At 41.6% G+C, this 14,889-nt stretch overlaps 1 protein-coding gene across 1 annotated transcript in view; it reads left to right on the plus strand.

Moving 5' to 3' along the window:
- The window catches only part of LOC134794767 (dynein axonemal heavy chain 1-like), a 140,788-nt gene extending 133,838 nt beyond the window's left edge, over positions 1 to 6,950 (plus strand). The window contains exons 79-86 of the mRNA XM_063766550.1: positions 223 to 375; positions 1,454 to 1,589; positions 1,878 to 2,013; positions 3,116 to 3,211; positions 4,047 to 4,177; positions 4,842 to 5,023; positions 5,454 to 5,583; positions 6,736 to 6,950. Of these exons, the coding sequence (XP_063622620.1) occupies positions 223 to 375; positions 1,454 to 1,589; positions 1,878 to 2,013; positions 3,116 to 3,211; positions 4,047 to 4,177; positions 4,842 to 5,023; positions 5,454 to 5,583; positions 6,736 to 6,950 (1,179 nt within the window). The remainder of the gene's footprint in view (positions 1 to 222; positions 376 to 1,453; positions 1,590 to 1,877; positions 2,014 to 3,115; positions 3,212 to 4,046; positions 4,178 to 4,841; positions 5,024 to 5,453; positions 5,584 to 6,735) is intronic.
- The last annotated feature ends 7,939 nt before the right edge of the window (positions 6,951 to 14,889 follow it).

Below are 14,889 nucleotides of genomic sequence, written 5' to 3' on the forward strand. Positions count from 1 at the left end.
GTATAGGTAAGGTTTCAATATTCTGTTTATAGGGGATTCAATTTTAGTTTAGGGTGGCCAGTTACTAAACAGTGGCCAGTAATTGTCAAATTACCCTATATGACAAAGCTGTTGTAAACATTTCTGGGAAGGTTCCCAAATTTATAATCTGATTATACATTGTCTCGATTGTTTTTCTTCTATCAGAAACGAACATGATGATCTCTAATTGTTGATTACCAGATGTTGACTTACGTGGCCGGCCACATCAACTACGGCGGTCGCGTCACCGACGACTGGGACCGGCGCTGCCTGATGTGCCTCCTCGGAGACTACTACGCCACCGCCGTGCTCACCGACAGATACTATTTCGACGAGAACGGGTTCTACAAGCAGGTTAGATGATCTGACGTGTCCACATCAACTGATCGCGTGACCGACGACTGGGACCGGCGCTGCCTGATGTGCCTCCTCGGAGACTACTACGCCACGGCCGTGCTCACCGACAAGTACTACTTCGACGAGAACGGGTTCTACAAGCAGGTTAGATGATCTGACGTGGCCACATCTACTGTAGGTCGCGTGACCGACGATTGGGACCGGCGCTGCCTGATGTGCCTCATCGGAGACTACTACGCCACGGCTGTGCTCACCGACAAGTATTACTTCGACGAGAACGGGTTTTACAAGCAGGTTAGATGATCTGACGTGGCCACATCAACTGATCGTGTGACCGACGTTTGGGACCGGCGCTGCCTGATGTGCCTTCTCGGAGACTACTACGCCACCGCCGTGCTCACCGACAGGTACTACTTCGACGAGAACGTGTTCTACAAGCAGGTTAGATGATCTGACGTGGCCACATCAACTGATCGCGTGACCGACGTCTGGGACCGGCGCTGCCTGATGTGCCTCCTCGGAGACTACTTTTTGCATATGTTGGGTTTTTAATGGCCAACACCAGTGGCACAGATAGAAATGTTTTGCATTAACCCTGTATAGAGTTATATAGCACGACAAGAAGCATGTATTAGCTAAATTGTTTCATGATCTACCCACATCCCAAGCTCAAACGAAACGGGTGCTTCTACATTTAAATGTAGAAGCATACCGCAAACAATTGTTATTTGTAACGCCAAAATGTGATGCTGATGACGCCATAGAGGATAATGGCCCATTTAGATTTGATCTGCGAGCATATTATGATGCCTACCGTTATCTATGTGATAACGACAATGTGTAAATGTTAACGGACAATTTATATTGTCACGTCGATCGATACACACGCCGTCCATTACCTTCTTCTTCTTTCCATACTGTTACCCCCTGCTGGTGTATAGGGCTCGAATCTTTTTCTTCCACTGACTCCGGTCCTGGCCGTTCTGGGCAGCTTGGGTCTTGGGTCCGTCTTTTGCATAGTTTGCGGTCAAATGCATTCCGATTTGATTGAAACGATTGCTTTTTATCTACCTAGCAACACGCGTCGGCGACTATCGACGACTATACGAAGTACATCCGCTCGCTGCCTCTCAACGATGACCCGTCGTTGTTCGGTCTGCACAGCAACGCCAACATCAGCTACGCCATGTCGGAGACTGCTGCTAATCTTAGTATGGATTCGTTTGTGAACACTATCTACTTATCTACATCATTTGTTACTTACTAATGTCATAGAGAAATAAGTAAACACAGAGTGCCCACTCCATACATCAGTTTTCTTACCAAAGCGCTTATTATTTTCGTAGTTGACATTTAGCGTCAAGTAGCGGATTTATCAGTAGGTACTGATACTCGTACTGAGTAGTAGTAGTTCAAATTTGACTGCCAATTTTTCTTGTATGGTGGGCCGGCAGAGAATAAATTGGCTTATTAACCTAATAACTTATCGCATTATACAGCTACGCTGCGCAATTTGCAACCTAGAGACACTTCCGGTGAAGGCGGATTGTCAGCTGAAGAGAAGACGGAGCTCGCCGCCAAGGAAATCTTAGGTTCTCTGCCAACGAAACTAGACCTTGGTCATATCGCTGCTACGTGAGTAGTGATTTTATGAGTGAAATTGTCTCCTTTAAGCTGGCCATACACACTAGGGTACCTATGCTTGCGCAGTTTTACCTGTGCAGTTCAACTGCGCGGTCGAAGCTGGTTAGGAAACTCCGCAGTCGAATGTCACATACGCTACCTTTTACCCGTGCAGTTGGCAAAACTGCACAGGCATACCCTAGTGTGTAATATGGCCAGCTTTATACATCATCGTGACTTTAGTGGCAAATTACTTACATCTGTTTCAATAAATAAACGTGTAAATCCTGATCAATAAGGCTCGGTTTGACTTTATATGACGTTGTCACTCCGACCCTTAAGATACAGATGTAGTGCATAATTGTTTTCCATCGTATTTTCTCGGAAACGTTCGTATTTGTCATGCTACTTCAATTAACCTCAGTACCTACTTTTTGTACAGAGACTTACTGAAATAGCAAGACACGTTCGTACGTTTCCGTGAAAATACGATGGAAAACGATTATGCACTACATCTGTAATTTATTATTAATTACAAGCATTTGCCCTCGATTTCGACCGCGCAGAATTTGATGCGAACGGTACCGCCCGTAGGTACAGCTAGCTCCATCTATGATCGCTTATAAACATTCTTCAGGATGTGTTTGTGGGTTAGTGTGGAACATTCGGGCTTCTAGCTTTAGATTATGACCTCTAGATGGTGTTGTTATCTTCAAAATTCTTTGATCATAGTACCCGATAGTAATATAGTAACTGACGACAGAGATGCAAGAATACATAGAAGTAAGATGGAGATATCTCCATTGTGTCTAACGACTTGCAGCAGCTCTGTCATCAGTTACTAAATTCAGGAAGGCAAACTCTTTGGTTCCCGATAATCTGAGTCGGAAAAAAACAATAATAATGCTGCTAGGGTCTGTGCGGAAAGAGAAGAGACGTAGAATGTATAGGTTCATTACATTCCACGACTCTTCTCTTTCCGCACAGACTCTGACATTGACCATTGTCTTACCAGTTACGTACGGATCAAAGAGAATTAAATCACTATGGGTACGGATGTCATCCGTGATGGCACTTTTTGGAACACTATTGTATATCCCTACTCTGTCAACAGATACCCGGTGTCTTACAAGGAATCCCTGAACACAGTACTTATCCAGGAGGCGATTCGATACAACCGCTTGTTGGGAGTCATCACATCTTCCCTAAAGTGAGTACATGTTCACTCAATCATTTAAGCAATGAAATGAAAAAAAAATACAGGTTATTTTCCGCATTATTCGTAGAGCTCCTATGCTACTTTGCAGCCCACTACGAAATTTTGCGTAAAGTATAAACATAATAAGCTTCCAAAATAGCAAGCAAAAATAATGCGAAAAACTAAAAAAAAATTAAGTACCCCTTTTTCGTATAAAACAAAGTTATAACCTAAATCGAACTATGAGGTAATAAAGGCAATTTAATGATTAATTAAATTTAGCACTTAGTTTGTTGGTTCACTATGCTTCATCTAACTGAGTCGTGGCATTTAAAGTAATATCTATAAATCTCACCTTTTGTCAAATCTTCTACGACCCATAATTTGTGAATTAGGCTTTCCAATTATAAAAATATGTTGTGCCTGTGTCGAGAACTCGTACATGTGTATCATACTCCAATATAACCGAAATCGGACACCTCAACCATTTTACCCTGTACGCTTCAGGAGCATTCCATGAAATTGTCTACCGTTTGTCCCGTACAAACGCGAATTTTCTGAAGATTTGCAGGTATAAGAGTTTCCCTTTTTATGACAAATGGTCAAAAATATGCACAGAAAAATAATCGCCTGCTTTAAATGCCGAAAAAAAAGTCGCAACACAGGAAATAAAATGCATTTGTACGGGACAGCCCGTCGAATGCTCCTTCACGTGAAATGCCCCATAGCTTTATCTTGTAACGTTACGCGTAATAAACTCGACCATAATATCTACTTTTCTCTTTTCATTGGTACTTTTCATAATTGCAAAAAATTGCCCAAATCACGGTGATTTTATCCTTGGCAGTGATCTCCTGAAGGCCCTAAAGGGTTTGGTGGTGATGTCTCAGGCGCTCGAGAACATGTCCAACAGCCTGGCGATCAACGTGGTGCCTGCCATGTGGAGCTCCAAGGCGTACCCCTCACTCAAACCGTTGGGTAACTCTTACAAACATCTTTCGATACAAATACGAATTACCCCGTCAATTACTGCAGTAACTGGCCACCTAGCTTGGCGATCAACGTGGTGCCTGCCATGTGGAGCTCCAAGGCGTACCCCTCACTCAAACCGTTGGGTAACTCTTACAAACATCTTTCGATACAAATACGAATTACCCCGTCAATTACTGCAGTAACTGGCCACCTAGCTTGGCGATCAACGTGGTGCCTGCCATGTGGAGCTCCAAGGCGTACCCCTCACTCAAACCGTTGGGTAACTCTTACAAACATCTTTCGATACAAATAGCGTCAATTACTGCAACTGGCCACCTTGTACTAAAAATGAATTCTATTAACCTATAAACAGAATTCATTTTACTATATATAAGGTAGTTACTTATTGAAGGGTGGCCAGTTATTGAAAATAATTGAAACCAACTACTAATTGAAATGTAACTAAAATCACATGCGAGTTCGCGCGCCGTCTAAATCAGCCCTTAGGGTCGGCATCGCACATAGGTACCACCTCTGGAGTTGCAGGCGTCCATATACTACGGTGACCGTTTATCATCAGGCGGGCCGTATGCTTGTTCTATGTATGAATTGTTATATTCTTTTGGAGAAATTAATTCTTAAACCATATAAATTACTTAAATACTTTCAGCGGCTTGGGTGAAGGACCTGATTCTCCGCGTGAAGTTCATGCAAGAGTGGACCGACCACGGAATACCGAAGGTGTTCTGGATATCTGGCTTCTACTTCCCGCAGGCGTTCCTCACGGGCGCCTTGCAGAACTACGCCAGGAAACACGTCATCGCCATCGACACCATCGGCTATAGTTTTGAGGTTAGTTTGTTACTCGCATACACAGACCACCTCGCATACTTAATTTATTTTGACAAATTAATACCAAAATATTATTTTGCTAATCCGCGAAAAGATAACGTACTAGTCAATCAGTGCGCTAACCCGTTATACTCACTTGCGTATTTTTTACATGCATTTAATGTTACCACCTACCGCAAAAATTGTCACCGTCACCCGACTTGCATGTGTAGGCGCAAGACATGTATGCAACACATGTAAGTCGGGTGACAGTGCAATATTATGGCACCATTGAGCTGATTTGATGATGGAGACAGTAGGCTGCCTTTGTCCACAACTTACCGTGATACTAAAATGTTGATTCCCCACGTAATGCAACCACGTAATTTATTCTGAAGTTGTGTAATAAAGAGGATTTGTATTGTAATTTTTCGTTTATGTCTTGTCTCAGGCATTAGCCACAGCACCCGCGAAGAAATACGAGGACGGTTGCTGCGTCCGCGGCCTGTTCCTAGAGGGCGCTCGTTGGAACATGGGCGACATGTCGCTAGAGGAGAGTAGACCCAAGGAGTTGTACACAGGTGATTATTGAAATACGACGACGGTTGCTGCGTTCGCGGCCTGTTCCTAGAGGGCGCTCGTTGGAACATGGGCGACATGTCGCTAGAGGAGAGTAGACCCAAGGAGTTGTACACAGGTGATTATTGAAATACGACGACGGTTGCTGCGTCCGCGGCCTGTTCCTAGAGGGCGCTCGTTGGAACATGGGCGACATGTCGCTAGAGGAGAGTAGACCCAAGGAGTTGTACACAGGTGATTATTGAAATACGACGACGGTTGCTGCGTTCGCGGCCTGTACCTAGAGGGCGCTCGTTGGAACATGGGCGACATGTCGCTAGAGGAGAGTAGACCCAAGGAGTTGTACACAGGTGATTATTGAAATACGACGACGGTTGCTGCGTTCGCGGCCTGTACCTAGAGGGCGCTCGTTGGAACATGGGCGACATGTCGCTAGAGGAGAGTAGACCCAAGGAGTTGTACACAGGTGATTATTGTAACACAGGTGATTATTGAAATACGACGACGGTTGCTGCGTCCGCGGCCTGTACCTAGAGGGTGCTCTTTGGAACATGGGTGACATGTCACTCGAGGAGAGTAGACACAAGGAGTTGTACACAGGTGATTATTGTAACACAGGTGATTATTGAAATACGACGACGGTTGCTGCGTCCGCGGCCTGTACCTAGAGGGCGCTCGTTGGAACATGGGCGACATGTCGCTCGAGGAGAGTAGACCCAAGGAGTTGTACACAGGTGATTATAACCGCACAGACATCAAAACTTGCCAAGACAATAGTTATTTGTTTTACAAGGGGCAAAGTTGTTGTTTAACCTCTCGAGCTAATATTGATACCCGAGCAAGCGAAAGATTCCAAAATTGAACCACGAGCGTAGCGAGTGGTTCGTAAAATGGAATCTTGAGCGTTGCGAGGGTTTCAAGGCACGTAAACAAACTGTGCCACCGAGTGAAACACAACATTTTTCAACACACCAACACAAGGAAAATACTAACTGTAAAATATCAAAGAAAATCAATTTAAAATGAATGTTATTAAATATTTATCATTCAAAATCATCATTTTAAAGGACGTATATAAATTCTACCACGCACGAATTTTTCTTTCACCCGTTTAGTCAGACTCATAAAATATAATAATATGTTATGACCGACAGATATGGCGATAATCTACATGAAACCAGAAGTCGGTCACAAACTAGCGCAGGGCTTATACTGCTGCCCCACCTACAAGACTTTGGTGCGTGCTGGCACATTGTCTACCACGGGACATTCCACAAACTACGTGATGACCATCGAGCTGCCGACGCACAAGCCGCAAGCGCACTGGATCAAGCGCGGCGTCGCGCTCTTCTGCGCACTGGACTATTAAAACCAGTGGCGTAAACTATTAGCGTGAACTATTCCAGCCGTGGGCGAAGTCGAATCTGCGAGGCCCTTTTCTTTCACTGTGCCCGGAGAGGCCTCGCGCGCGGCTCCTCTTGGGGCACGAGGTCGTGGACGACAGCCCACTTCGCCCACGCCTAGCTACGCCACTGATTAAAACAATTATTATGTAAGCGAGGGGACCGTGTGTGAGTTGTAGAAGGCAGCACTGAAGCCCCCGGTATAGTTACTTACTGATGTAGCGCGACGAAGCTTCTGCTGAAGTGGATCTTGGCCTCCGACACCAAAGACTTCCATGATTCTCTGTACAGGCACCACACGAGAATGTGAAGCCATTTAGGGTCCTAGCTAAATTGCACATTTCATAGCGCAAGTATTGATCAATCAATTTAGCTAGGACCCTAAATGGCATAACAATCGCGGCGCGTTGATGGTACAAAGCCGCTTCCGTCCAGTCGACGGCGCCCGAGTTCGCTATGGTCTGTTTGCACTTCGTCTCTCCAGAGGTGCCTGGGACCCAGACGGGCTTCGGCCATTTGGTACTCCAGAGTACGCCCTCCAGACTGCAGGAAGCCCCCGGCAGCACTGGCTTACAGTTCAAAGTATTTCAATGTCGTGTCTTGTCGTCTAAGCCACAAAACCAGACCACCAACCCGCACAGAACGCTCGACCACATTAAACGTATACGTTACGTGTACGTTATAGACATGAGCGAATGAACGAATCTGGACGCATGTTTACTGGACTAGCGGGTATAATTGTCATATACTTGGTCAAGCAGATCTTGTCGGTAGAAAAAGGCGGCAAATTTGAAAAATGTAGGCGCGCAGGGATAGCATCTTCGCGCCTTTTTCTACTGACAAGATTTGCTTGACCATCTATAATTGGTATACATGGACACAAAAAAATTATGTGCGTGAATTACCACATGTTCATTTTGCGCAAAATAAACCTTATGGCAATAACATTTAAAGCTGTTATTATAATTAGTGTTTGTATAATTATGTTAATGATAATAAATAATATATGATTTTATACAATCGGTCTTTTTATTTAGCTTTTGGGTGAAATATAGGTCTAGTTAAAATTTAAAATTAACGGAAGTTGCTTTTTTATTTAATTGACCGAAGCGAAGCGAAGGTCTACGTTTTGACTCGGGCATTTTGCTTTCGTATGTCCGGATGTTCTCCTCTACAGGTCGCAATTCTTAACCGATTCTCATGAAATTTTGTGACCAGATTCTATGACTAAATAAAATTTTTTTGTCAATCCGGTTTTTGGAAATTTTTAAAAATGGCGGAGTCGTGATACCTGTCGCCTAAACAAATAGTCGTATCGATATCATAAGAGTTTTTTTCTTTTTGATATATGTTTATAGATTAAATGGCCAAAAATTCAGAAACTTTGTATCGCTGGTTTCGGCGGTATTTAGATATTTAGTTTTTACTTGAGAATGAGTAGCTAAATTTCGTCAGCTTTAGTAAGAACTATCATGGCGCATTTTGCAAACGTTCGCTTTTTTGTTTGCATAGGGAGGTCCCTGGTTCCATCCCCAGTAATTGTATGCTGCTACATAACTTTTTGTATTTTTTTATACTTAAATTTCGTATCAATTGTTGTTTTTTATTTTTTTTATTTTTTTGGAAAAAAAAAATCGTATTTTTTATTTATCAAGCGCGGGCCAAGCGCATTCGTTTATTATTTGCAAGAGATGATGGCTTTTTGCGCATAAAGAAAATTTGATTCTTGAATATACGGCGCCATACCTTTGGCCTATGCTCGTCTAGGTGGCGACACCATTTTATATTTAACAATTTTTACTCATATCAGTAAAAGAACATGGGTCAAAATCATATGGCGTTCTAAAAATAAGAAAAATCATTTATCCATACATATATACATTTATTGATATTTTTTTTTCATTTTCATTTTAATCCTGTATCGAAAGATGGCAGTAAATTTACTGTGACTACAAAATTTAGTATGACAATAACCCTCTACTACATATAGGGACCGTGCGCGTTGGAGGGTCTGCCATCTTGTGGCCTGAATCGGAAACATGTACATTGCCAAAACAAGTTCTACCATCTACCGTTCTTGTAGGTACGTTTCCTTATGCATAGTAGGTTCTGTCATCTTGTGGGCTACATCGGAAGCATAAACGTCACATTTACGCCTCACGCCAAAAATCTGACGGCTCCTATGCTACCCCCTATAGTTCACGCACGCCCACTATAGGGACCGTGCGCGTTGGAGGGCCTGCCATCTTGTGGCCTGAATCGGAAACATATGTGCACATGTACATTGCCAAAGCAAGTGCTACCATCTACCGTTCTCGTAAGTACGTTTCCTTGTGCATAGTAGGTTCTGCCATCTCGTGGGCTACATCGGAATCATAAACTACTCATCTACGCTTCGCGCCAAAGATCTGACGACTCCTGTGCTGCCCCCTATAGTTCATGCACGTCCCCTATACACTTTATTCTCTTTAGATTAGATATTTAAATTCTTACTCGAGAATAAGTAACCAAATTTCGTCAGCTCATCTAAATGCTATCATAGGGCAGTTGGAAAGACGCTTACAAGCAAGGATATGGGATAGGTATCCGGTTCGATCCCCAGTAAATGCAATTTTTTTTATTTATTTTTTGCACTTAAACATCGTATTGCCAAAAAGAATAGATAGTATAGAGGGGTCCTGTCATTGTAAATTTTGTAGTCACTGTAAATTTACTGCCATCTATCGACACACGACTAAAACTCAAAATGAAAACGTATAGAGTTATCAAAACATGTATATATATGGATAAATGATTTTATTATTTTTATATCATTTTGATCCATGTTCATTCACTGAAATCTATGTGTTAAAATTGTTAAAATATGAAACGGTGTCGTCACGCCATCTAACCGAGGATAGGCTAAAGGTGTGTGCGCCATCTATTCGAGAATGACTTTTGCTTCAATTCCGAGGCACGTTTTTTCCTTAGACTTTATTCGTCTTATACGAAGTTACATATGTCTTTGGTATTGCTGATTGATCAAGCGAGCGCGAAGCGCGAGGTAAGCGTATTCGTTTGAGTTTTTGTTTGAACATTTTTTTAGCGGTTTTAGTTCAAGGGCATGGCTGTTCCAGGAGTCAATTTCCACTTACGTTTATAGCATGGGCGGTCACCATCCATAAATCGGAGGGGTTAACATTGCCTAGGGTAGTGGTCGACCTTGGGCTCAGGGAACTAGCTGTAGGTTGCTCGTACGTTGCGCTTTCCGGGGCTCAAAAAGAATAGATAGTATAGAGGGGTCCTGTCATTGTAAATTTTGTAGTCACTGTAAATTTACTGCCATCTATCGACACACGACTAAAACTTAAAATGAAAACGCATAAAGTTATCAAATAATGTATATATATGGATAAATGATTTTATTATTTTTATATCATTTTGATCCATGTTCATTCACTGATATCTATGTGTTAAAATTGTTAAATATGAAACGGTGTCGTCACGCCATCTAGCTGAGGATAGGCTAAAGGTGTGTGCGACATCATCAAGTTGAAATTTGGTACACATATGTAAGTTTGAGACCCGAATACGGACATGTAACGTAAACAAATGAATTTTAAACAGGGGGCCACTTTTGGGGGGTAAATGAAAAAATCAAAAAAAAAATTTTTTCAAACTATATCATGTTACATATCAAATGAAAGAGCTTATTGTAAGGATTTCAAATAATTTTTTTTTATAATTTTCGAATCAACAGTTTAGAAGTTATTCAAGAAAATAGGCAAAAAATGACCATTCCCCCCCTTATCTCCGAAACTACTAGGTCTAAAATTTTGAAAAAAATACATAAAATAGGTCTATACCTATAGATGACAGGAAAACCTATTAGAAATGTACAGTCAAGCGTGAGTCGGACTTAATTACAGTTTTTGATCCGACCCCTACGGATTTTTTAAAGAGATTTCACTCACGTTTTACATAAAAAATACATTGTTAACAGTGCCGGATTACTTAGAGTAGTAGTTTTCTTAGAGTAATTGGTGATAATTTTCTGATAAGATAATCATTTTAAATATTTAACGGTCTTACCTACTTACGAGTAATTGTAAGGTCAAATTAAAAATAATGTTTAAAAAAAATGTTAAATTGAGAGCTAGCTTAAAGTTTTTTGTACTCGTCGACTTTAATGGTTGAATTAATAAAGACTTTGTAACCAATAAGCAAAACAAGCACGTGCTTACGGCACCACGTTCAGGGAGGGCACCAAAATGCCAGGTTGAAAAAGGTGAACAAATTTTAAAATTAGGGACAGATACATCGTTTTTACCACACGATTTTTTTAGCTGTCCAAAAGCTAATTTGCAAAAATAATGGCGCGTAATTCTTTGGGAAACAATCGGTAGCAGTAGAAGAGTCGTGATTACATGCATAGATTCGATTTCAACCCACTCTTTTGCGGTTCGGCGTTAGGTCTTATGCGAGGCCTTCTGCCTTACGGCAAAGTTGATCTTCTGCCTTAATTACACTTGGGCGTGGATCCAAATCCAAGCTTTCCTCTTTCGCAGCTGGGCCTACTGCCTTTCTCACACTTCGCCAATTCAATTCCAAGCTCTCTGCTTTCTTGCATATTTTATGCATGAAAACAACCTCGCTGAGACCCTTAAATATCGAGCCCTATGTGAAGCTAGGCTGATAGAAAACTGTCCCATCCCTTCTCTGTATGAAATCCTGGATTCGCGCCTGGTTGGGACTAAAATTAAAATTGCGTTTTTATATCGAAAAAATTTCGCGCTCGCTTCGCTCGCGTTTTCAATTACTTTATAAGGATATATGATAAAGGTGACATTCGGGTGGCGACTGCAGCAACATTACTCTGTTGCAACGTTACTGCTGCAGTACTGTCAACTTCCGTGATAAAATGATGTGACTGATTTCCATACTAAAAGTAAAAATGTACAACTGTCTATCATATTGCGTTTTTATATCGAAAAATTTCCGCGCTCGCTTCGCTCGCGTTTCTATTACTTTCTACGCTATGATAAAGGTGACATTCGGGTGGCGACTGCAACAGCATTAGGTACTCTGTTGCAACATTACTGCTGCGGCACTGTCAATTTTCGTGATAAAATGATGTGACTGATTTCCATTCTCAGCTGTAATGCGGCAATGAACTTCTCTCAATTTACCAAAAAATCTATGTAATCTTGATGACCCTAGGGAGAGGGGGCACCTAGAAATGCTTAGGGCATCAAAATATCTTAATCCGGCACTGATTGTTAAAAATTGTGTAATATACGGAACCCTTGGAACGCGAGTCCGACTCGCACTTGGCCGGTTTTTTTAATGCTAGTGGTAAAAATAACCAGGTTTTTTTCAAATAGGTAGGTTAGGGTTATTTTTTTTGATGACCCTAAAAACGAAACTGCTCCCAGAGATAGGTAGGTTAGGGTTATTTTGTTTTTTGATGACCCTAAAAACGAAACTGCTCCCAGAAATAGGTAGGTTAGGGTTATTTTTTTTTGATGACCCTAAAAACGAATCTGCTCCCAGAGATAGGTAGGTTAGAGTTATTGGCTGACAGCGTTTGGTTTTTTACTTGTAGTTTTTTAGATTATGCTTTAATTTTAGTGTTTTTGATATTTGTTGTATGTGAAATACCTACAAGTAACAAATATAATTACTACACTATTAACATACAGTAACAAGAAAATATTATCCTAGATATTTAAAAGAAAGAAAACTATAAGGAAAAGATTAATTTAAAAATATTAAAAATAGGCGATTGCGGAAGAAAACCATTGGGAAAATATGGGAACGGAGTAATTGCTACCGAGAATGAATGATTTCGGGAAATTATGGGCAACGCAAAATATGAGAACGGAGTAATTGCCTCGAAGAAAAAATGATTTTTGGAAATTATGGGCCACACTCGCGAGTCCACGAAGCTTCTTAGTTGCAGTTTACAGGTTAATTCAAAGGTAATGTTGGTTTCCTAACATAAGTAGAGTTAGACCAAGAAAAGTCTGCAGAGATTTTGACACTGGCACAAATAACATTGGCACTGTGTGTGCTGTCAAAATCTCTGCAGACTTTTCTTGGTCTAACTCTATCCACTTTTCTATACAATTAGTATGGCGACGTGTATACTTAAGGGGCATCGACCGTACACTGACATCGGGATGATATTTTTATCATGTTATTTAGTAGTCATCGTGCGTCTCGCTTGCGCCAATACATGTACGGACAAGAACGAGTGAAATGCACGATAACTAAATGACATCAGTTAGATGTCTTTCTGATATCAGTGTAAGTTTGAATTGGCCTGTTGGCCAAAAATTGTTTCGTATGTCCATATGTTCTACTCTACAGGTCGCATATCTAAACCAATTCCCGAATTTTGTAAGCAATTGATAGTTAAGTTTTTATGGTCAAATTAGATTCTCTAAATTCTTCAAAACAACGGAACCATACATTTATTCAGTTTTAAACTCTGCTCGCGAGGTCTACAGCTCACAGAGCCACTAGTTTTAAAATTGTTCTATTCCGAAAACATAAATCTGCATTGCGTAATTCGACCATATTTTAAGCCTACCTATATAACAAAAGAGTGACCCACGACATGAGATATAGCAACCATCACAAGGAAAAGTTGTTGCCGAAGCATCAAACAAATGTAGCTGTTTAATAAATTATATTAAAGAGACTGAGACTTGAACTCACGGCATCTGAATCGATACTCCAGCGCTCTGCCAACTGAGCCACCAAGACCTCATCTATAGCCAGCGAATATTTCCACCATATGGGGACCACGGGAAACGTCTGCGATCGATGCTTAGAATAAATGTAAAAGTGAAAAACCATATGGAATGGAATCTTTTCACCATATGGGTCCCCTAGAGTCTAGGATCATATCTAGCCTAGATCCATAAAAAAATTCGCTGGCTATGGATGAGGTCTTGATGGCTCTGTTGGCAAGCGCTGGAGTATCGATCCAGAGGCCGTGAATTCAAGTCTCACCCAAGGCAGTAATTTTTCCACTTTTATATTTATTCTAAGCTTAATAGCATTGTGCGCAGACGTTTCTGCTTGTTAAAAAATAATTTATATTAAAAAAAGTGAAAAGGTCATCCGTCATGTAACTAGATTAGGTTTCTCAATGCTCAGTGCTTGTAGTCTAGATCACTTATCAACTAGACGAAGCATGTATATCAAGGAGAGTCGAGTCTATGATAGGAGATCGCTAGGAATCCTTAGCGGAGTCTGCGGAGGGTCGTCTATGGTTGTTAGGGATTTTTTCCTTTTTCTCTAGTGTCAGGGAGCTTGGACACTAACTGCATTAGGAGGCGCGATGCGGAAAACGCAGGCCTGATGTTTACGTCACAGGACACAGATTGGAAACGTAGAGATTTAAGTATAGTATGCGGGATAAGTGTCCTATCTTATTATCCGTAAGGGCTGATTTAGACGGCGCGCGAACTCACGTGCGATTTTAGTTATGTACATTGCGGACTGTGGATTACGTCCATTTCAACCGACCAATCAAAACCCGCAATAGTATGAAACTCGCATGCGTGCATGGTGCATGGTGTGGCTGGCGTTCACATTGGGGCCTGGCTGGGCTATGGCTATGGGCGTGGGTTATAACCGCGAAAATCGAAGTTAACAAATTGCGGGCATCTTTCTTTGTCACTCTAATTACGCCTTCATTGGAGTAAAAGAGAAAGATCCCCGCAATTTGCGAATTTCGGTTTTCGCGGTAGCCCCCTTGTTTACACATTTATTGATTAGTGTTTACCGGTACCTACTGATTTATGAGAAAGTGACTTGTATTAAAATCCAACAGAGTCTGTTCGGAAAGAGAAGAGTCGTGAAATGTATTGGGCCCCATACATTCCACGACTCTTCTCTTTCCGCACAAACTAT

The sequence above is a fragment of the Cydia splendana genome, chromosome 11 (assembly GCF_910591565.1).
Source record: "Cydia splendana chromosome 11, ilCydSple1.2, whole genome shotgun sequence".
Lineage (NCBI taxonomy): Eukaryota > Metazoa > Arthropoda > Insecta > Lepidoptera > Tortricidae > Cydia > Cydia splendana.